Raw genomic sequence first — 21038 nt, forward strand, 5'->3', positions numbered from 1 at the left:
CCCTCACTCCTCCACCCCCTCCCTCACATTCCTCACACTCCTCCCCCCTCACACTCCCCCCCTCCTCTCCCTCACACTCCCCCCCTCCTCTCCTCACACTTCCCCCCCCTCCTCTCCCTCACAATCCCCCCCTCCCCCACACACTCCCCCCCCACACTCTCCCCCCCCTCTCCCTCACACTCTCCCCCCACTCTCCCTCACACTCTCCCCCCCTCTCCTCCACACTCTCCCCCTCACACTCTCCCCCCTCTCCCTCACACTCTCCCCCCTCACACTCTCCCCCCTCTCCCTCACACTCTCCCCCCTCTCCCTCACACTCTCCCCCCCTCTCCCTCACACTCTCCCCCCCCTCTCCCTCACACTCTCTCCCCCCTCCCTCACACTCTCCCCCCTCTCCCTCACACACTCTCCCCCCCTCTCCCTCACACACTCTCCCCCCCTCCCTCACACACTCTCCCCCCCTCCCTCACACACTCTCCCCCCCCTCTCCCTCACACTCTCCCCCCCGCCCCTCACACTCTCCCCCCCCCCACCTCACACTCTCCACCCCCCCCCCCCAGGCCCGACCGGACTCACCTCGGTAGCACCTGCTGGTGAACAAGGCGGGCCTTTGGACCCGGTTGGCAGACTCCCGTGTCCGATTGAGATCGGGGACAGCCATTTAAAAAAAAGCCAGAGCGGGCTCTCGCGGGCGGGCGGCGCATGCGCGGTCGGCGCATGCGCGGTCAGTGCCAGCGGCGCGAGGCAGCCCGCGGGGAGTAGGCAGGGAAACCCCGCGGGCTGGCGGCCGTTAGTGAGCGGATCATTTCGGGCGGCCATCCCGCGCTCCGGCCCCGACACCGTCAAACCTGAGAGGGGGAAGCAGAGAGAGACAGAGAGGGAAGAGGAGAAGGAGAGAGAGGGAAGAGGAGAAGGAGAGAGAGGGAAGAGGAGAAGGAGAGAGAGAGAGGGAAGCGAGAGAGAGAGAGAAATTTTTGAGCTTCAGGCCTGCCTGCAGCGGGCCTGGAGAGCAGCCCCGAGTCCCCCTGCGCGAGGGGTGAGGAGGAGGGGGGGGGGTTGCTAAACACAATATAAAACTCAAATAAATTGTTAATTAATTCCCTAACACATAATTCAAATATTTACCTTAGTTCCCTAACACACTGAAAGTGTGGGAAAAAAATCATGAAAAATCAAGATGGCGGCCACTCACCTCAGTTCAGAAGGATAAGGCCCGCCCACACACGCAGCGATTGGTCGACCGGTCAGGTCACCGAAGCATAGATTGGTCAATCGTCGAGTCACTCGACACTCAACTGTAGGATGGCACGCGCCAGGAACCCGCCGTACGATTGGTCGACCTCGACGTCACAACGGTCGCTAATGAGATGCTAATGAGCGGAACGCTGAACGTTTTTTGGATACCGCGGGTGCGATTTTTGTCCGGCCGAAACGTAAATACGCCTATCACCGGTCCGGAATCGCAAGCTTTCTTTTGAGGCGACGCGCGCGTCGGTACGCTCTATAACTTTCAAACGTATAGAACAGACAGACAGACATCAGGACAGACAGAAGAGCTCTTTTATATATATAGATATATATATCAAAAAAAAGCACTGGCCCCAGCACTGACCCTTGGGGAACGCCACTGTCTACCATCCTCCAGTCTGAAAAACAGCCATTTACCACAACTCGCTGTTTTCTGTCCTTAAGCCAATTCCTTATCCAAGCTGCCACTGACCATCCTATTCCATGAGCCTCAATTTTGTTAACCAGCCTTCTATGTGGTACTTTGTCAAACGCCTTCCTAAAATCCATGTAGACAACATCCATTGCATTCCCTTCATCAATCCTCCCTGTTACTTCATCAAAAGCTCCCTCTACACTGTCCCATCAAACACTCGCAGGGCAGGTACAGCACGGGTTAGATACAGAGTAAAGCTCCCTCTACACTGTCCCATCAAACACTCCCAGGGCAGGTACAGCACGGGTTAGATACAGAGTAAAGCTCTCTCTACATTGTCTCCATCAAACACTCCCAGGGCAGGTACAGCACGGGTTAGATACAGAGTAAAGCTCCCTCTACACTGTCCCATCAAACACTCGCAGGGCAGGTACAGCACGGGGTTAGATACAGAGTAAAGCTCCCACTACACTGTCCCATCAAACACTCCCAGGGCAGGTACAGCATGGGTTAGATACAGAGTAAAGCTCCCTCTACACTGTCCCATCAAACACTCCCAGGGCAGGTACAGCACGGGGTTAGATACAGAGTAAAGCTCCCTCTACACTGTCCCATCAAACACTCCCAGGGCAGGTACAGCACGGGTTAGATACAGAGTAAAGCTCCCTCTACACTGTCCCATCAAACACTCCCAGGGCAGGTACAGCACGGGTTAGATACAGAGTAAAGCTCCCTCTACATTGTCCCATCAAACACTCCCAGGGCAGGTACAGCACCGGTTAGATACAGAGTAAAGCTCCCTCTACACTGTCCCATCAAACACTCCCAGGTCTCAATGTGCCTCAGTCCCTCACTGCAGACCTGTGACAGTTCCCACAGCTGGGGTAGGTGACAGGAAGAGCCTCAGGCCAGGCTCGCTCTTTGAGGTGTGAGTGTGCGAGCCGCTCTCTATGAGGTCTGAGTGTGCGAGCCGCTCTCTGTGAGGTCTGAGTGTGCAAGCTGTGAGGTGTGAGTGTGCGAGCCGCTCTCTGTGAGGTGTGAGTGTGCGAGCCGCTCTCTGTGAGGTGTGAGTGTGCGAGCCGCTCTCTGTGAGGTGTGAGTGTGCAAGCTGTGAGGTGTGAGTGTGCGAGCCGCTCTCTGTGAGGTGTGAGTGTGCGAGCCGCTCTCTGTGAGGTGTGAGTGTGCGAGCCGCTCTCTGTGAGGTGTGAGTGTGCGAGCCGCTCTCTGTGAGGTGTGAGTGTGCGAGCCGCTCTCTGTGAGGTGTGAGTGTGCGAGCCGCTCTCTGTGAGGTGTGAGTGTGCGAGCCGCTCTCTGTGAGGTGTGAGTGTGCGAGCCGCTCTCTGTGAGGTGTGAGTGTGCGAGCCGCTCTCTGTGAGGTGTGAGTGTGCGAGCCGCTCTCTGTGAGGTGTGAGTGTGCGAGCCGCTCTCTGTGAGGTGTGAGTGTGCGAGCCGCTCTCTGTGAGGTGTGCGAGCCACGAGGTGCGAGTGTGCGAGCTGCTCTCTGTGAGCCTGTGTCACTGCGATTGATAAAGTTGCTCCAACAAATTCTCCAAACTGACCTGGTGACCGATTGCTGCTGCTTAGCAGGATAGCGACCTCTGACCTGAGGTCAGGGGTTGCGGGCAGTGGCGGGGCAGTGGGCACCGCACCACTGTAGGCTCCGGGTTGAAGATCGTCCTCAAGCTGCTGCTGTTGATCCATGAAGCGGCCATTCTGAGCAAGGCTTCTGAACAGGAGAGAGAGAGAAGGGGAATCAGTAACTGGGGCCAAGTTCAGTGCGAGCTGCTCCCCGAGTACAGGGCAGATCACTCACTCTCGCCTGGCACTGAGCGGGAAGGTCCAGGAGCATAGGGACAAGAGGCCATTCAATCCCTCGAGCCTGTTACACAGGAACAGAAAGAGGCCATTCAGCCCCTTGAACCTGTTACAGGAACAGGAGGAGGCCATTCAACCCCTCGAGCCTGTTACAGAGGAACAGGAGGCCATTCAGCCCCTCGAGCCTGTTACACAGGAACAGGAGGAGGCCATTCAACCCCTCGAGCCTGTTACACAGGAACAGGAGGAGGCCCATTCAGCCCCTCGAGCCTGTTACACAGGCACAGGAGGAGGCCATTCAGCCCCTCGAGCCTGTTACACAGGAACAGGAGGAGGCCATTCAATCCCTCGAGCCTGTTACACAGGAACAGGAGGAGGCCATTCAGTCCCTCGAGCCTGTTACACAGGAACAGGAGGAGGCCATTCAATCCCTCGAGCCTGTTACACAGGAACAGGAGGAGGCCATTCAACCCCTCGAGCCTGTTACACAGGAACAGGAGGAGGCCATTCAGCCCCTCGAGCCTGTTACACAGGAACAGGAGGAGGCCATTCAGTCCCTCGAGCCTGTTACACAGGAACAGGAGGAGGCCATTCAATCCCTCGAGCCTGTTACACAGGAACAGGAGGAGGCCATTCAGCCCCTCGAGCCTGTTACACAGGAACAGGAGGAGGCCATTCAGCCCCTCGAGCCTGTTACACAGGAACAGGAGGAGGCCATTCAACCCCTCGAGCCTGTTACAGAGGAACAGGAGGAGGCCATTCAATCCCTCGAGCCTGTTACACAGGAACAGGAGGAGGCCATTCAGCCCCTCGAGCCTGTTACACAGGAACAGGAGGAGGCCATTCAACCCCTCGAGCCTGTTACAGAGGAACAGGAGGAGGCCATTCAATCCCTCGAGCCTGTTACACAGGAACAGGAGGAGGCCATTCAGCCCCTCGAGCCTGTTACACAGGAACAGGAGGAGGCCACTCAGCCCCTCGAGCCTGTTACACAGGAACAGGAGGAGGCCATTCAGCCCCTCGAGCCTGTTACACAGGAACAGGAGGAGGCCATTCAATCCCTCGAGCCAGTTACACAGGAACAGGAGGAGGCCATTCAATCCCTCGAGCCTGTTACACAGGAACAGGAGGAGGCCATTCAATCCCTCGAGCCTGTTACAGAGGAACAGGAGGAGGCCATTCTTGCCCTTGAGCCTGTTACACAGGAACAGGAGGAGGCCATTCAATCCCTCGAGCCAGTTACACAGGAACAGGAGGAGGCTATTCAATCCCTCGAGCCTGTTACACAGGAACAGGAGGAGGCCATTCAATCCCTCGAGCCTGTTACAGAGGAACAGGAGGAGGCCATTCAGCCCCTCGAGCCTGTTACACAGGAACAGGAGGAGGCCACTCAGCCCCTCGAGCCTGTTACACAGGTACAGGAGGAGGCCATTCAGCCCCTCGAGCCTGTTACACAGGAACAGGAGGAGGCCATTCAACCCCTCGAGCCTGTTACAGAGGAACAGGAGGAGGCCATTCAATCCCTCAAGCCTGTTACACAGGAACAGGAGGAGGCCATTCAGTCCCTCGAGCCTGTTACAGAGGAACAGGAGGAGGCCATTCAGCCCCTCGAGCCTGTTACACAGGAACAGGAGGAGGCCACTCAGCCCCTCGAGCCTGTTACACAGGAACAGGAGGAGGCCATTCAGCCCCTCGAGCCTGTTACACAGGAACAGGAGGAGGCCATTCAATCCCTCGAGCCAGTTACACAGGAACAGGAGGAGGCCATTCAATCCCTCGAGCCTGTTACACAGGAACAGGAGGAGGCCATTCAATCCCTCGAGCCTGTTACAGAGGAACAGGAGGAGGCCATTCAGCCCCTCGAGCCTGTTACACAGGAACAGGAGGAGGCCACTCAGCCCCTCGAGCCTGTTACACAGGAACAGGAGGAGGCCAGTCAGCCCCTCGAGCCTGTTACACAGGAACAGGAGGAGGCCATTCAGCCCCTCGAGCCTGTTACACAGGAACAGGAGGAGGCCATTCAATCCCTCGAGCCTGTTACATAGAATTACATAGAATATGCAACACAGAATCAGGCCATTCGGCCCAACCAGTCTGTGCTGGTGTTTATGCTCCACACGAGCCTCCTCCCATTCCATCTGCCTCACCTCAGCCTTTCAGTACATCTTCCTATTCCCTTTTCCCTCGTGTCCTCGTCTAGTTTCCTATTGAAAGCATGTATGCTATTTGCTGATTTGCACCTCAGCTTAATTTTCCCGGCTTTGCTCCGTACCCCGTGATCCCCTTACCCAACAATAATCTATCGATCTCAGTCTTGAAAGCTCCAAATAACCCCCAGCATCCACAGCTTTTTGGGGGAGAGAGTTCCAGATTTCCACTACCCTTTGTGTGAAGAAGTGCTTTCCGACATCACCCCGAATGGCCTGGCTCTAATTTTAAGGCTATGCCCCTTGTTCTGGATTCCCTCCCCCCACCAGAGGAAATAGTTTCTCTCGATCTACCCGATCAACTCCTTTAATCCTCTTAAACACCTCGATTCGATCACCCCTTAATCTTCTAAACTTGAGGGAATACAAGCGCAGTCTGTGCAACCTGTCCTCGTAATTTAACCCTTTTAGCCCATGCCTCCACTCCCTTTAACCGTTCAGTGACCCCAGCTGATCAGCCCATGTGTGATGAAGGCGGGATCAGGGTGGCTGTGATGCATCTCCCAGTTGAATATCTCACAGATGCTTACTGTCTAGGTCCCCACATGAAGAAGGGGCGAGGCACCAGAGGGCGTCCGGGTCTAGTGGAGCCTGAACACCAGGGAGTGTCAGCCCCCTCGGGAGAGGCGGAGGGTAAACGTAAACCAACATAGCCACCTGTATCCATGGACAGTACATGGGGGATCTCTGACGGCATTACACGCAGGTGTCGCGGGTTTTACACTTCCCTCCCTTGTATTCCTTCATCCTAAAGTTCCCCCTCACTTGTTCCTGTGACGCAGGGTCCGATCCGGATGCTGCTGTGGGCCACATCTGTTGGGGTCCGGGAACACCTCACTGACCTGTAAGAGAGGGGAACAGGTGACTGTACCAGTTACAGAAGCCCACCCACCTCACTCAGCCCTTCCATTACCTGCCTGGGTATGTGTACTAATATCGGGGCTGGAGGGGTGTGGGACTGACCCCACACAAAGCAGGAAAGGTCCAGGCTCCATCCCCAGCCTGTGCTGAGTGAGCCGATCCCAGTAGGGGCTGGATTTGTGCTGCGTGCCCCTGGGTTTGTGATGGAGAATCAGCTGTGGGCCCCTGGCCCTCAGTCACTGTCCAGTGACCAGGACTAGCGCTGATTCCCAGGCCCAACACGTGAAAAATGGTCACTTGGCTGAGGTACCAGAGATTGGCTCATACACAGTGAGGGCTCAGGAGAGGAGGCGGGGAAGGAAATGTAACATATAAACAACGACCCCCCCCCCCCCCAGTAACAGAGACCCCCCCAGTGAGGGAGGGGTCCCAGCAACAGAGACCCCCCCCAGTGAGGGAGGGGTCCCAGTGACAGAGACCCCCCCCCAGTGAGGGAGGGGTCCCAGCAACAGAGACCCCCCCCAGTGAGGGAGGGGTCCCAGTGACAGAGACCCCCCCCCAGTGAGGGAGGGGTCCCAGCAACAGAGACCCCCCCCCAGTGAGGGAGGCATCCCAGCGACAGAGACCCCCCCCCAGTGAGGGAGGGGTCCCAGTGACAGAGACCCCCCCCCCAGTGAGGGAGGGGTCCCAGTGACAGAGACCCCCCCCCAGTGAGGGAGGGGTCCCAGTGACAGAGACCCCCCCCCCCCCCCCAGTGAGGGAGGGGTCCCAGTGACAAGAGACCCCCCCCCGTGAGGGAGGGGTCCCAGTGACAGAGACCCCCCCAGTGAGGGAGGGGTCCCAGTGACAGACCCCCCCCCTGTGAGGGAGGGGTCCCAGTGATCAACCTGCAACGGTAAACCAAATTTTCAATTGTTTTAACAATCTAACAAAAAACCCAACTTCCTCTAGACCGAAATGCCCGGTCCCTGGAATTACCTGTGGCCTCTCCGAGGAGAGCGATTTCTGGGTGATGCCCCATCACCCGATGTATGTAGTGATCCCTGGTCCTACCGCTCGGCCTGTGATCGATTTCCAGGTTACGCCGTGTCTCTCTAGTCATAGAATAACAATGATACGGCACAGGAGTAGGCCATTCGGCCCATTGTGCCTGTGCCGGCTCTTTGAAAGAGCTCTCCAATTAGTCCCACTCCCCTGCTCTTTCCCCAGAGCCCTGCAAATTGTTCATTTTCAATTATTTATCCAATTCCCTTTTGAAAGTTATTATTGAATCTGCTTCCACCGCCCTTTCAGGCAGCACGTTCCAGATCATCATAACTCGCTGTGTAACACTTTTTTCCCCTCATCTTGCCTCTGCTTCTTTTGCCAAATATCTTAATTCTGTGTCCTCTGGTTACTGAACCTTCTGCCACTGGAAACAGCTTCTCTTTATTTACTGTTTCAATACCGTTCATGATTTTGAACACTTTTGTCAAATCTCCCTTTAACCTTCTCTGCTCTAAGGAGAACAATCCTAGTTTCTCTAGTCTCTCCAGGTAACTGAAGTGCCTCATCCCTGGAACCATTCTAGTAAATCTCCTCTGCACCCTCTCCAAGGCCTTGACATCCTTCCTAAAAGTGTAGTGCCCAGAATTGAACACAATACTCCTGCTGGGGTCTAACCAGTGTTTTATAAAGGTAGTGTTAGTAATGCTCCCAGCCTCACCTGTCCGGTAGGAACTCGGGAATGGTCGAGTATTCCCGAGGGAGGCGATGGAAGGGGAGGAGTCTTCCAGTCATTGATCCTCTGGATGGTCGGACTGCGAGTGTCGGCGTGGGGTGAGGACAGAATCACTCTATGAGGAAAGCAAAGAAAAAACTTTCATTTCTATAGTGCCATTCAAAACCTCAGGACGTCCCAAAGCGCTTTACAGCCAATGAAGTACTTTTGAAGTGGGGTCACTGTTGTAATGCAGGAAACACGACAGCCAATTTGTGCACAGCAAACTCCCACAAACAGCAATGGGATAATGACCAGATAATCTGTTTTAGTGATGTTGGTTGAGGGATAAATATTGGCCAGGACACCACAGAGAACTCTCCTTCGAATAGTGACTGTGGGATCTTTTACGTCCACCCGAGAGGGCAGACTGGGCCTCGGTTCAACGTCTCATCCGAAAGATGGCACCTCCGACAGTGCAGAACTCCCTCAGTACTGCCCCTCCGACAGTGCAGAACTCCCTCAGTACTGCCCCTCCAACAGTGCAGAACTCCCTCAGTACTGCCCCTCCAACAGTGCAGAACTCCCTCAGTACTGCCCCTGCGACAGTGCAGAGCTCCCTCAGTACTGCTCCTCTGACAGTGCAACATTCCTTCAGTACTGCCCCTCCGACAGTGCAGCACTCCCTCAGTACTGCCCCTCCGACAGTGCAGCACTCCCTCAGTGCTGCCCCTCTGACAGTGCAGCGCTCCCTCAGTACTGCCCCTCCGACAGTGCTGCGCTCCCTCAGTACTGCCCCTCTGACAGTGCAGCGCTCCCTCAGTACTGCACTGGGAGTGTCAGCCTAGATTTTTGTGCTCAAGTCTCTGGAGTGGGACTTCAACCCACAAACTTCTGAAGCATTCAGCCCCTCCCCCACACCCCAAGGGTCAGAGTGTGTCAGTCTGAGGGATCGGTGAGTGTGTCAGTGGGTGAGTGTGTCAGTCTGTGAGGGATCGGTGAGTGTGTCAGTGGGTGAGTGTGTCAGTCTGTGAGGGATCGGTGAGTGTGTCAGTCTGTGAGGGATCGGTGAGTGTGTCAATGGGTGAGTGTGTCAGTCTGTGAGGGATCAGTGAGTGTGTCAGTCTGTGAGGGATCGGTGAGTGTGTCAGTGGGTGAGTGTGTCAGTCTGTGAGGGATCGGTGAGTGTGTCAGTGGGTGAGTGTGTCAGTCTGTGAGGGATCGGTGAGTGTGTCAATGGGTGAGTGTGTCAGTCTGTGAGGGATCGGTGAGTGTGTCAGTCTGTGAGTGTGTCAGTCTGTGAGGGATCGGTGAGTGTGTCAGTGGGTGAGTGTGTCAGCCTGTGAGCAGACCTTCCTGCTGGTTGCACAGTGCCTGCTGTGACTCCAGGCCAAGTTCCTCATACCTCTCGAGCTCCTGCAGTTTACACAGCAGCCTCCTGTTCTTGTGCTGGGTGATCTGCTGGTCCTGCTGGGAAATCTTCATTCTGCTCAGCAGCTGCTTGTTCTCCTCTCTGAAACAAAACCGGGGACATTTACAGATTGAAGAGAGGGACAATCAGGGAGTGCCAGGCCCGTTCCGGCCACTGACCTCTCCCCTGAGCTGGGTCATTGTAAACTGTCAGGTCCACAGATAAACCATCCCAGTTATCACAGAATCTCGCAGCACAGAAGGAAGCCATTCGGCCCATCATGCTTGTGCCGGCTATTTGAAAGAGCTCTCCAATTAATCCCACTCTCCCGCTCTTTCCCCATAGCCCTGTAAGTATTTATCCAATTCCCTTTTGAAAGTTAATGAATCTGCTTCCTTTCCGGCAGCGCATTCCAGATCGTAACAACTTGCTGTGTAAAAATATTTCTCCTTGTCTCCCCACTGGTTCTTTTGCCAATCACCTTCAATCTGTGTCCTCTGGTTACCGACCCTCCTGCCACTGGAAACAGTTTCTCTTTATTTACTCTATCAAAACCCTTCATGATTTTGAACACCTCTATCAAATCTCCTCTTAGCCTTCTCTGCTCTAAGGAGAACAATCCCAGTTTCTCCAGTCTCTCCACATAACTGAAGTCCCGCGTCCCTGGAACCATTCTAGTAAATCTCCTCCACACCCTCTCCAAGGCCTTGACATCCATCCTAAAGTGCGGAGCCCAAAATCAGCTTTTGGATCCATGTTTCTGTTTCTGTCAGTCTCTCTTTCTCTTTCCCCTGTGCTGGTCCCTCTCTCTTTCTCATTTTGTAAAAGTGGGGAGAACCACAAGGAGTGGTTGAGGTGAATAATATAGATGCATTTAAAGGGAAGCTAGATAAGCACGTGAGGGAGAAAAGAACAGAAGGATATGCAGATAGGGTGAGATGAAGGGTGGGAGGAGGCTCGTGTGGAGCATAAACACATGCATTGGACAAGTTGGGCTGAACGGCCTGTTTCTGTGCTGTAAATTCTATGTCATTCTCTGTCTCTCTCTCTGTCTCAATCACTCTATTTTTTTCTCTCTGTCTCTCGTGTAAAGCTTGGCATCCTCCCACTTCCTCTCTCAAATCCTGCTCTATCGAAGTCCCGATATACACACCTCAGACTTTCGTTCTCAATCATGAATTCCTGGAGCATCCGGTACAGAGTCTGTTCTGATGATGGCATTGGGGAGAATTCTCTTCTCTCGCTCGTCTCTGTTACTGGCAAACCTACAGGAAACTCAGCAATTTCATTTTTGATCAGTTCAGTTGACCAATGATGACGTGATTCCAAAATGGAGAGCACAGTCCTCAGTAACAGGGACTTTCAGACCAGGTACAGCACGGGACAGCTACAGCACGGGTTAGATACAGAGTAAAGCTCCCTCCACACTGTCCCATCAAACTCTCCCAGGGCAGGTACAGCACGGGTTAGATTCAGAGTAAAGCTCCCTCTACACTGTCCCATCAAACTCTCCCAGGGCAGGTACAGCACGGGTTAGATACAGAGTAAAGCTCCCTCTACACTGTCCAATCAAACACTCCCAGGGCAGGTACAGCACGGGTTAGATACAGAGTAAAGCTCCCTCTACACTGTCCCATTAAACACTCCCAGGGCAGGTACAGCACGTTAGATACAGAGTAAAGCTCCCTCTACACTGTCCCGTCAAACACTCCCAGGGCAGGTACAGCACGGGTTAGATACAGAGTAAAGCTCCCTCTACACTGTACCATCAAGCACTCCCAGGGCAGGTACAGCACGCGTTAGATACAGAGTAAAGCTCCCTCTACACTGTCCCATCAAACACTCCCAGGGCAGGTACAGCACGGGTTAGATTCAGAGTAAAGCTCCCTCTACGCTGTCCCAATAAACACTCCCAGGGCAGGTACAGCACGTTAGATACAGAGTAAAGCTCCCTCTACACTGTCCCGTCAAACACTCCCAGGGCAGGTACAGCACGGGTTAGATACAGAGTAAAGCTCCCTCTACACTGTACCATCAAGCACTCCCAGGGCAGGTACAGCACGCGTTAGATACAGAGTAAAGCTCCCTCTACACTGTCCCATCAAACACTCCCAGGACAGCTACAGCACGGGTTAGATACAGAGTAAAGCTCCCTCTACACTGTCGCATCAAACACTCCCAGGGCAGGCACAGCACGGGTTATACAGAGTAAAGCTCCCTCTACACTGTCCCATCAAACACTCCCAGGGCAGGTACAGCACGGGTTAGATTCAGAGTAAAGCTCCCTCTACACTGTCCCATCAAACACTCCCAGGGCAGGTACGGCACACGCTAGATACAGAGTAAAGCTCCCTCTACACTGTCCCATCAAACACTCCCAGGGCAGGTACAGCATGGGTTAGATACAGAGTAAAGCTCCCTCTACACTGTCCCATTAAACACTCCCAGGGCAGGTACAGCACGTTAGATACAGAGTAAAGCTCCCTCTACACTGTCCCGTCAAACAATCCCAGGGCAGGTACAGCACGGGTTAGATACAGAGTAAAGCTCCCTCTACACTGTCCCATCAAACACTCCCAGGGCAGGTACAGCACAGGTTAGATTCAGAGTAAAGCTCCCTCTACACCGTCCCATCAAACACTCCCAGGGTAGGTACAGCACGGGTTAGATACAGAGTAAAGCTCCCTCTACACTGTCCCATCAAACACTCCCAGGGCAGGTACAGCACGGGTTAGATACAGAGTAAAGCTCCCTCTACACTGTCCCATCAAACACTCCCAGGGCAGGTACAGCACGGGATTAGATACAGAGTAAAGCTCCCTCTACACTGTCCCATCAAACACTCCCAGGGCAGGTACAGCACAGGTTAGATACAGAGTAAAGCTCCCTCTACACTGTCCCACCAAAGAGTCCAACAACTTGTGTCATGGATTAAGATGGGCTGTGTTAGTGTAGAGATTCTGGTACTGGACTAGTAATTATGAGTTATAATCTCACCATGGTAAATTATGATACTGTATTTAGTAAATGTTTTGATTACTGCAGTGGCCGCGGAGGAATATAATAAACTTTGCCGAAGCTGTCAGATTGCTAAAAGCCCAGATGGTGCAGAATGCAGCCCCTTTACACTAATCGCTGTCCGCTGGCAGGTTTTGCCGAATCTCACTCACTGTTTGTAGATTGTTGGAGTCTCCTGGTGTGTCGCGGACCCTCTGCGCTGGGGGAGAGTAAGTGGAGCTGTTGCCAGAGGAATGCGTTCTCGGCACGGAGCAGTTTGGTGTCTTGCTGTAGACTGGTAATCAGTTTATCCTTCGAGTCCTGTCACATTAAATGCTCAGTGTTCACTTTGAGTGTCCCCTCGAGGCGCTGACTGTCACTGGGGTACAAACACCCTCTGGTACAGCACTGACTGGCTGCCCTTCGTGTGTGTGTCAGTCACGACTTTTGACTTGGCGGGGGGATTCACAGCGGAGCCCGACATCTACCCGGGCTCTTCCCAGCAGAGTCACAGATTAGGACCAGGATCCCGCGCTGATATAACGGGCACTGAGGGCATCGCAGCCCCATTTCCCACCTCAAGTCGATGAGGCAAATCAGCCAAGACCCAGGATGGAGTGTGGGATCTTCCTATTCGGGGCGGTGCAGTTCCTCACTGCCAGAGTTTGAACATAAGCACAGACCATCCCACAGCTGCTGCATTCAGTCTCCCACTCAGCAGAGTGTTGCAGACTGGGTGAGGAGGCAGCATCACATACACACGTGTTAATCTTACTACACTGCACAGCTAAGCAGAGATCCCAGAGCAGCTGGTCTCTCTGGCACTGGCCCTCGCTGGGGTCTGGGCTGCCCCTCCACTCTGGGCACTGAGTGCGTGCTTACACTGACTGGCATTAAAGGTACATTACCATGCCCACTGCAGGCCTGTTCCTGATCCCCCGAGCCCTGCTTGCGAATCGGAGTGTGTTCATGGTCTCCATGAGGCTGAGAGGTGAGGGAGAGACACAAGCGATCTGCAATTAAACAGAGTCATTTCACTGTCAGAGTCAGGGAGAGTGACAATCGGAGAGGGAGATGCAAGGAGTTGGTGTGTAACAGTGAGTGTGTAACAGTGAGTGTGTAACCATGAGTGAGGGTGTGTAACAGTGAGTGTGTAACCGTGCGTGTGTACCAGTGAGTGTGTGGGTGTAACAGTGAGTGTGTAACCGTGAGTGTGAGAGTGTAACAGTGAGTGTGTGGGTGTAACAGTGATGTGTAACAGTGAGTGTGTGGGTGTAACTGAGTGTGTAACTGTGAGTGTGTGGGTGTAACCATGAGTGTGTAACAGTGAGTGTGTGGGTGTAACCGTGAGTGTGTAACCGTGAGTGTGTGGGTGTAACCGTGAGTGTGTAACAGTGAGTGTGTGGGTGTAACAGTGAGTGTGTAACCGTGAGTGTGAGTGTGTAACAGTGAGTGTGTAACCATGAGTGAGGGTGTGTAACAGTGAGTGTGTAACTGTGCGTGTATACCAGTGAGTGTGTGGGTGTAACAGTGAGTGTGTAACCGTGAGTGTGTGGGTGTAACCGTGAGTGTGTAACAGTGAGTGTGTGGGTGTAACTGTGAGTGTGTAACCGTGAGTGTGTGGGTGTAACTGTGAGTGTGTAACCGTGAGTGTGTGGGTGTAACTGTGAGTGTGTAACAGTGAGTGTGTAACAGTGAGTGTGTGGGTGTAACAGTGATTGTGTAACAGTGAGTGTGAGTGTGTAACAGTGAGTGTGAGTGTGTAACTGTGAGTGTGTAACAGTGAGTGTGTGGGTGTAACGGTGATTGTGTAACAGTGAGTGTGTGGGTGTAACCGTGAGTGTGTAACAGTGAGTGTGTAACAGTGAGTGTGAGTGTGTAACTGTGAGTGTGTAACAGTGAGTGTGTGGGTGTAACGGTGATTGTGTAACAGTGAGTGTGTGGGTGTAACCGTGAGTGTGTAACAGTGAGTGTGTGGGTGTAACCGTGAGTGTGTGGGTGTAACCGTGAGTGTGTAACAGTGAGTGTGTGGGTGTAACCGTGAGTGTGTAACAGTGAGTGTGTGGGTGTAACAGTGAGTGTGTAACAGTGAGTGTGTGGGTGTAACCGTGAGTGTGTAACAGTGAGTGTGTGGGTGTAACCGTGAGTGTGTAACAGTGAGTGTGTGGGTCTAACAGTGAGTGTGTAACAGTGAGTGTGTGGGTGTAACAGTGAGTGTGTAACAGTGAGTGTGTGGGTGTAACAGTGAGTGTGTAACAGTGAGTGTGAGTATGTAACAGTGAGTGTGTAACAGTGAGTGTGAGTGTGTAACAGTGAGTGTGAGTGTGTAACAGTGAGTGTGAGTGTGTAACAGTGAGTGTGTGGGTGTAACAGTGAGTGTGTGGGTGTAACAGTGAGTGTGTAACAGTGAGTGTGAGTGTGTAACAGTGAGTGTGTGGGTGTAACAGTGAGCGTGAGTGTGTAACAGTGAGTGTGTGGGTGTAACAGTGAGTGTGTAACAGTGAGTGTGAGTGTGTAACAGTGAGTGTGTGGGTGTAACAGTGAGTGAGTGTGTAACAGTGAGTGTGGGTGTAACAGTGTGTGTGTAACAGTGAGTGTGAGTGTGTAACAGTGAGTGTATGGGTGTAACAGTGAGTGTGAGTGTGTAACAGTGAGTGTGTGGGTGTAACAGTGAGTGTGTAACAGTGAGTGTGTGGGTGTAACAGTGAGTGTGTAACAGTGAGTGTGTAACAGTGAGTGTGTGGGTGTAACAGTGAGTGTGTAACAGTGAGTGTGAGTGTGTAACCGTGAGTGTGTGGGTGTAACAGTGAGTGTGAGTGTTTAACAGTGAGTGTGTGGGTGTAACAGTGAGTGTGTAACAGTGAGTGTGTGGGTGTAACTGTGAGTGTGTAACAGTGAGTGTGTAACCGTGAGTGTGTGGGTGTAACAGTGAGTGTGAGTGTGTAACAGTGAGTGTGTGGGTGTAACAGTGAGTGTGTAACAGTGAGTGTGAGTGTGTAACCGTGAGTGTGTGGGTGTAACAGTGAGTGTGTAACAGTGAGTGTGTGGGTGTAACCGTGAGTGTGAGTGTGTAACAGTGAGTGTGAGTGTGTAACAGTGAGTGTGTGGGTGTAACAGTGAGTGTGTAACAGTGAGTGTGTGGGTGTAACAGTGAGTGTGAGTGTGTAACCGTGAGTGTGTGGGTGTAACGGTGAGTGTGTGGGTGTAACCGTGAGTGTGTAACAGTGAGTGTGAGTGTGTAACAGTGAGTGTGTAACAGTGAGTGTGAGTGTGTAACAATGATTGTGTAACAGCGAGTGTTATATAGAGACCCCGGTGAGGGTGATTTTTACCATTAAACAGACTCCGCGTCCCCCCAGCGACTCTGCGAGCAGTTTGGTGAGTTTGCTGTCTCTGTACGGGATGTGATTGTTCCTCTTGGGATCGACCAGTGCAACGATACAGTTCCCTGCGGAACAGGGAAACCCGGATCAATATTATCAATATTCTCCCCCTCTGCACTGCTCACATTGATAGTCTGTACTTCATAAGCCTCTGGTGACTCCATTCCTTAACCCTCTCCCTCTGGTACAGGAGGCATTGCCCCGTGCTCTTTACCCAGTGCCAGCAGACTGCGGTTGATGTTTGTTGCTTCCGTGAGCATTTTCTCTGTTGCTCCTGTCTCTTTAACCCTTTCACTTCCAGCCAGGTCAACAAATCGCAGCTTCCCCCGTTTGGAGAGGGGACGGGAGCCATTTGTGGGATCCACCTGCAGACAATCACAATGTTCAGATATTGAAACCCATCCTGAGGGCACTGACTCTCGCTAGGGCAGCTCAGTGCCTCACCGACTCCCCAACCCCCGACTGCTCATTCTTCACAGGCAAGTGTCTGCCAGCTGATTGACTATCAGAGGCATCAAAGCCAAAGCCGGCCCTCACACACTGACTGTCCCTCCGAGCTTTGGGAAATCACCAGCTGGGGACATGGGGTGCGGGGAGGAAAGGTACTCCTCCCACACACACACAACTCTATTACCGCCAGATAGTGACCTCTGCCTAACAGAGCCCTCAATCCACGGCCGAGAGTGAGAGTACCGAGGGAGGGCATCTCACCTCGCCCTCCCCTCCCCACTCCTCCCCTCTCCCCGGCTCACCGGCCCACTCCCGATCTCGATGGTCAGGATGCAGTGACTCCGGCTGGACTCCCCGTTCAGATAATGCGCCGAGGTCTGTCTGTTTCTTGTCCCTGAGGAGAAAAGCAGAAGCGGGTCTTGTTAGTTTCCTGACCAGCTCCAACAGAGAGCCACGGTCCCAGCACGGAGCTCAGTGTGTCCATGGTCCCAGCACGGAGCTCAGTGTGTCCATGGTCCCAGCACAGAGCTCAGAGAGTCCATGGTCCCAGCACAGAGCTCAGAGAGTCCATGGTCCCAGCACGGAGCTCAGTGTGTCCATGGTCCCAGCACAGAGCTCAGTGTGTCCATGGTCCCAGCACAGAGCTCAGCGTGTCCATGGTCCCAGCACAGAGCTCAGCGTGTCCATGGTCCCAGCACAGAGCTTAGTGTGTCCATGGTCCCAGCACAGAGCTCAGTGTGTCCATGGTCCCAGCACAAAGCTCAGTGTGCACAGAGTGGGGCAGTGGGATTAGTTTGGGATACTCTAAGAAAGTGCTGGCACAGGCACGATGGGCCGAATGGTCTGTCTCTATGGTTCCGTTACAATGATATACCACACTCTGATTACCTTCTCCGATAACATCGAGGATTCCCTCCAGACTCTCAAACTTTATGGTGCGGAGATTGTCCACATAGAAGCCGCTGTGTTTACTCCAGCGGACAGGAAGGGAGTCGGAGATCCGTGGGTTCAGGAGATCACATACCTAATCAAAATAAAAACACAAAACTGTGAAAATGTACAGCAGCTCAACCCATGTCAGAGAAGAGCAGGGGTGCTGAAGGGGAAAACACTGAGCTCTGAGGGTCACTCCCTCCCAGAACCTCACCCCATCCGTTCCCTGTCAGATGCCAGTTGAGGTGCTGACTCTCACTCGGCTACGGGTTCCACAGACACTGACTCTCACTGGGGTACGGGTTCCACACACACTGACTCTCACTGGGGTACGGGTTCCACAGACACTGACTCTCACTGGGGTACGGGTTCCACACACACTGACTCTCACTGGGGTACGGGTTCCACAGACACTGACTCTCACTAGGGTACGGGTTCCACACACACTGACTCTCACTGGGGTATGGGTTCCACAGGCACCGACTCTCACTGTGGTATGTGAAAGAGTTAAAAGGGCTAAAATAAGGGAATTTAGGAACCGAACATATATTCAATGTACATGTCCCATAGGGAAGTATGGTGGAATGTGGCCAAATGGTCAAACTGTCAGCGGCTACCTGACTAATGGGCACAAACTTTTAGCTACCAATTGAGGAAAGTGATAAAGATAACATATGGGGTCACAGGACTATGTAACGGTCAAAATGTGCACACGGGTCACAAGAATTTGCACCCGAAATCAACTGCATGATGTAAGCCACGACTTAGAACAAAAAAACTGTATATAAGGCAGGGGATCTTAGCGATCAGAGAGCATTCATCCCAGCATGAGTGTCTCCCGTGTCGGCTTGTAAATAAAGTTGCTTTACTGAACGAACCTCCGGACTCCGAGTGATTGATTGGGAATAAGGTGGACGTCGACCCTTTATATCAGAGGGTCCGTCTCGGGGAGAAGCAGCTCTCCTGGTTACCCTTACAGTATGGGTTCCACACACACTGACTCTCACTGGGGTACGGGCTCCACAGGCACTGACTCTCACTGGGGTACAGGCTCCACAGGCACTGACTCTACTGGGGTACGGGTTTCACAGACACTGACTCTCACCGGGGTATGGGTTCCACACACACTGACTCTCACTGGGGTACAGGTTCCACAGATACTGACTCTCACTGGGGTATGGGTTCCACACACACTGACTCTCACTAGGGTACGGGTTCCACAGACACTGACTCTCACTGGGGTATGGGTTCCACACACACTGACTCTCACTAGGGTATGGGTTCCACAGACACTGACTCTCACTGGGGTACGGGTTCCACACACACTGACTCTCACTAGGGTACGGGTTCCTGTGAGTCTAGTCAATGGCTGTTGGCAAGCTATTCTACCATGGGGGGATCGCAGATGAACCCACTCACGTTCTCAGCTGACACCCACATTTTCCAGGGGGTGCCACTGGGAACTGGAAACACTGGCTGATCTTTACCATTCCTTAGTCCAGGGCACTGAGGCCAATTGAAGCTCTCCTGCTTCCTCCCAGGTCAGAGAGTGAGTTACCCTCTTTGTGGGCCGAGCCTGGGGGCATCTGGTGGCCGTGCGTTTCCCCGTGAGTCTTCAGACTGATTGCTTCAGTAAAAAGTTGTGTGGGTGACATGTCTGCCGCTCCTCTGTGGGCGAGAGCGGATCATTAGATGCGGCTGTTGCAGACCCTCCTGGTGTGTGCACTCCCTGCCTGAGGCTTTTCACGCTCGTGTACCTGCTCATTGTGAATCTCCAGGTATGAGGCACTCAGTGAAAACTCCTGCTCCCTGCTGCCAGTCTCCTCCAGCAGCCTCGTGACAGATCGATGCATCAGGCCACACAGCCTCGGGTCCTGGATACGCCCATCAAACTATGGCAGGAGAAAGAGACGCAGTACACAGGGTAAGGGAATAGCATGATCCCACTCAGGATGAGAAATACAGGACAGTCCCGCAGAGTGAGAAATACAGGACAGCCCCGCGCAGTGAGAAACACAGGACAGTCCCACAGAGTGAGAAACACAGGACAGTCCCACAGAGTGAGAAACACAGGACAGTCCCACACAGTGAGAAACACTGGACAGTCCCGCACAGTGAGAAACACAGGACAGTCTCGCACAGTGAGGAACATAGCACAATCCTGCACAGTGAGAAACAGAGGACAGTCCCACACAGGGTGAGAAACACAGGACAGTCCCACACAGTGAGAAACACAGGACAGTCCCACAGAGTGAGAAACACAGGACAGTCCCACAGAGTGAGAAACACAGGACAGTCCCGCATAGTGAGAAACACAGGACAGTCCCAGAGAGTGAGAAACACAGGACAGTCCCGCAGAGTGAGAAACACAGGACAGTCCCGAACAGGGTGAGAAACACAGGACAGTCCCACACAGTGAGAAACACAGGACAGTCCCACAGAGTGAGAAACACAGGACAGTCCCACACAGTGAGAAACACAGGACAGTCCCACAGAGTGAGAAACACAGGACAGTCCCGCACAGTGAAAAACACAGGACAGCCCCGCACAGTGAGAAACACAGGACAGTCCCACAGAGTGAGAAACACAGGACAGTCTCGCACAGTGAGAAACACAGGACAGTCCCGCACAGTGAGAAACACAGGACAGTCCTGCACAGTGAGAAAGACAGGACAGTCCCGCACAGTGAGCAACACAGGACAGTCCCGCAGAGTGAGAAACACAGGACAGTCCCACAGAATGAGAAACACAGGACAGTCCCACAGAGTGAGAAACACAGGACAGTCCTGCACAGTAAGAAACACAGGACAGTCCCACATAGTGTAAAACACAGGACAGTCCCGCAGAGTGAGAAACACAGGACAGTCCCATAGAGTGAGAAACACAGGACAGTCCCACAGAGTGAGAAACACAGGACAGTCCCACACAGTGAGAAACACTGGACAGTCCCGCACAGTGAGAAACACAGGACAGTCTCGCACAGTGAGGAACATAGGACAATCCTGCACAGTGAGAAACAGAGGACAGTCCCACACAGGGTGAGAAACACAGGACAGTCCCACACAGTGAGAAACACAGGACAGTCCCACAGAGTGAGAAACACAGGACAGTCCCACACAGTGAGAAACACTGGACAGTCCCGCACAGTGAGAAACACAGGACAGTCTCGCACAGTGAGGAACATAGGACAATCCTGCACAGTGAGAAACAGAGGACAGTCCCACACAGGGTGAGAAACACAGGACAGTCCCACACAGTGAGAAACACAGGACAGTCCCACAGAGTGAGAAACACAGGACAGTCCCACAGAGTGAGAAACACAGGACAGTCCCGCATAGTGAGAAACACAGGACAGTCCCAGAGAGTGAGAAACACAGGACAGTCCCGCAGAGTGAGAAACACAGGACAGTCCCGAACAGGGTGAGAAACACAGGACAGTCCCACACAGTGAGAAACACAGGACAGTCCCACAGAGTGAGAAACACAGGACAGTCCCACACAGTGAGAAACACAGGACAGTCCCACAGAGTGAGAAACACAGGACAGTCCCGCACAGTGAAAAACACAGGACAGCCCCGCACAGTGAGAAACACAGGACAGTCCCACAGAGTGAGAAACA

The 21038-nt window shown here is 53.3% G+C and overlaps 1 protein-coding gene across 3 annotated transcripts in view; it reads right to left on the reverse strand.

The window, feature by feature from the left end:
- The window catches only part of LOC147102238 (kinesin-like protein KIF12), a 47695-nt gene that overhangs the window by 4797 nt on the left and 21860 nt on the right, over window positions 1–21038 (reverse strand). Inside the window, exons 6-17 of one of the 3 annotated variants that reach the window (XM_085964587.1) lie at window positions 19177–19311; window positions 17375–17510; window positions 16789–16880; window positions 16251–16401; window positions 15986–16101; window positions 13562–13666; window positions 12827–12974; window positions 10810–10921; window positions 9651–9758; window positions 8252–8381; window positions 6451–6527; window positions 3223–3389 (exon numbers count right to left, since the gene is read on the reverse strand). In XM_085964587.1, the coding sequence (XP_085820713.1) occupies window positions 3223–3389; window positions 6451–6527; window positions 8252–8381; window positions 9651–9758; window positions 10810–10921; window positions 12827–12974; window positions 13562–13666; window positions 15986–16101; window positions 16251–16401; window positions 16789–16880; window positions 17375–17510; window positions 19177–19311 (1477 nt within the window). Of the gene's footprint in view, window positions 1–3222; window positions 3390–6450; window positions 6528–8251; window positions 8382–9650; window positions 9759–10809; window positions 10922–12826; window positions 12975–13561; window positions 13667–15985; window positions 16102–16250; window positions 16402–16788; window positions 16881–17374; window positions 17511–19176; window positions 19312–21038 lie in introns of those variants that run through there. The other 2 variants (XM_085964588.1, XM_085964589.1) reach the window with 2 other exon arrangements.

Source organism: Somniosus microcephalus, chromosome 22 (genome assembly GCF_052327205.1).
Source record: "Somniosus microcephalus isolate GS21.2 chromosome 22, FLI_Smic_1.0, whole genome shotgun sequence".
NCBI classification, from domain to species: domain Eukaryota; kingdom Metazoa; phylum Chordata; class Chondrichthyes; order Squaliformes; family Somniosidae; genus Somniosus; species Somniosus microcephalus.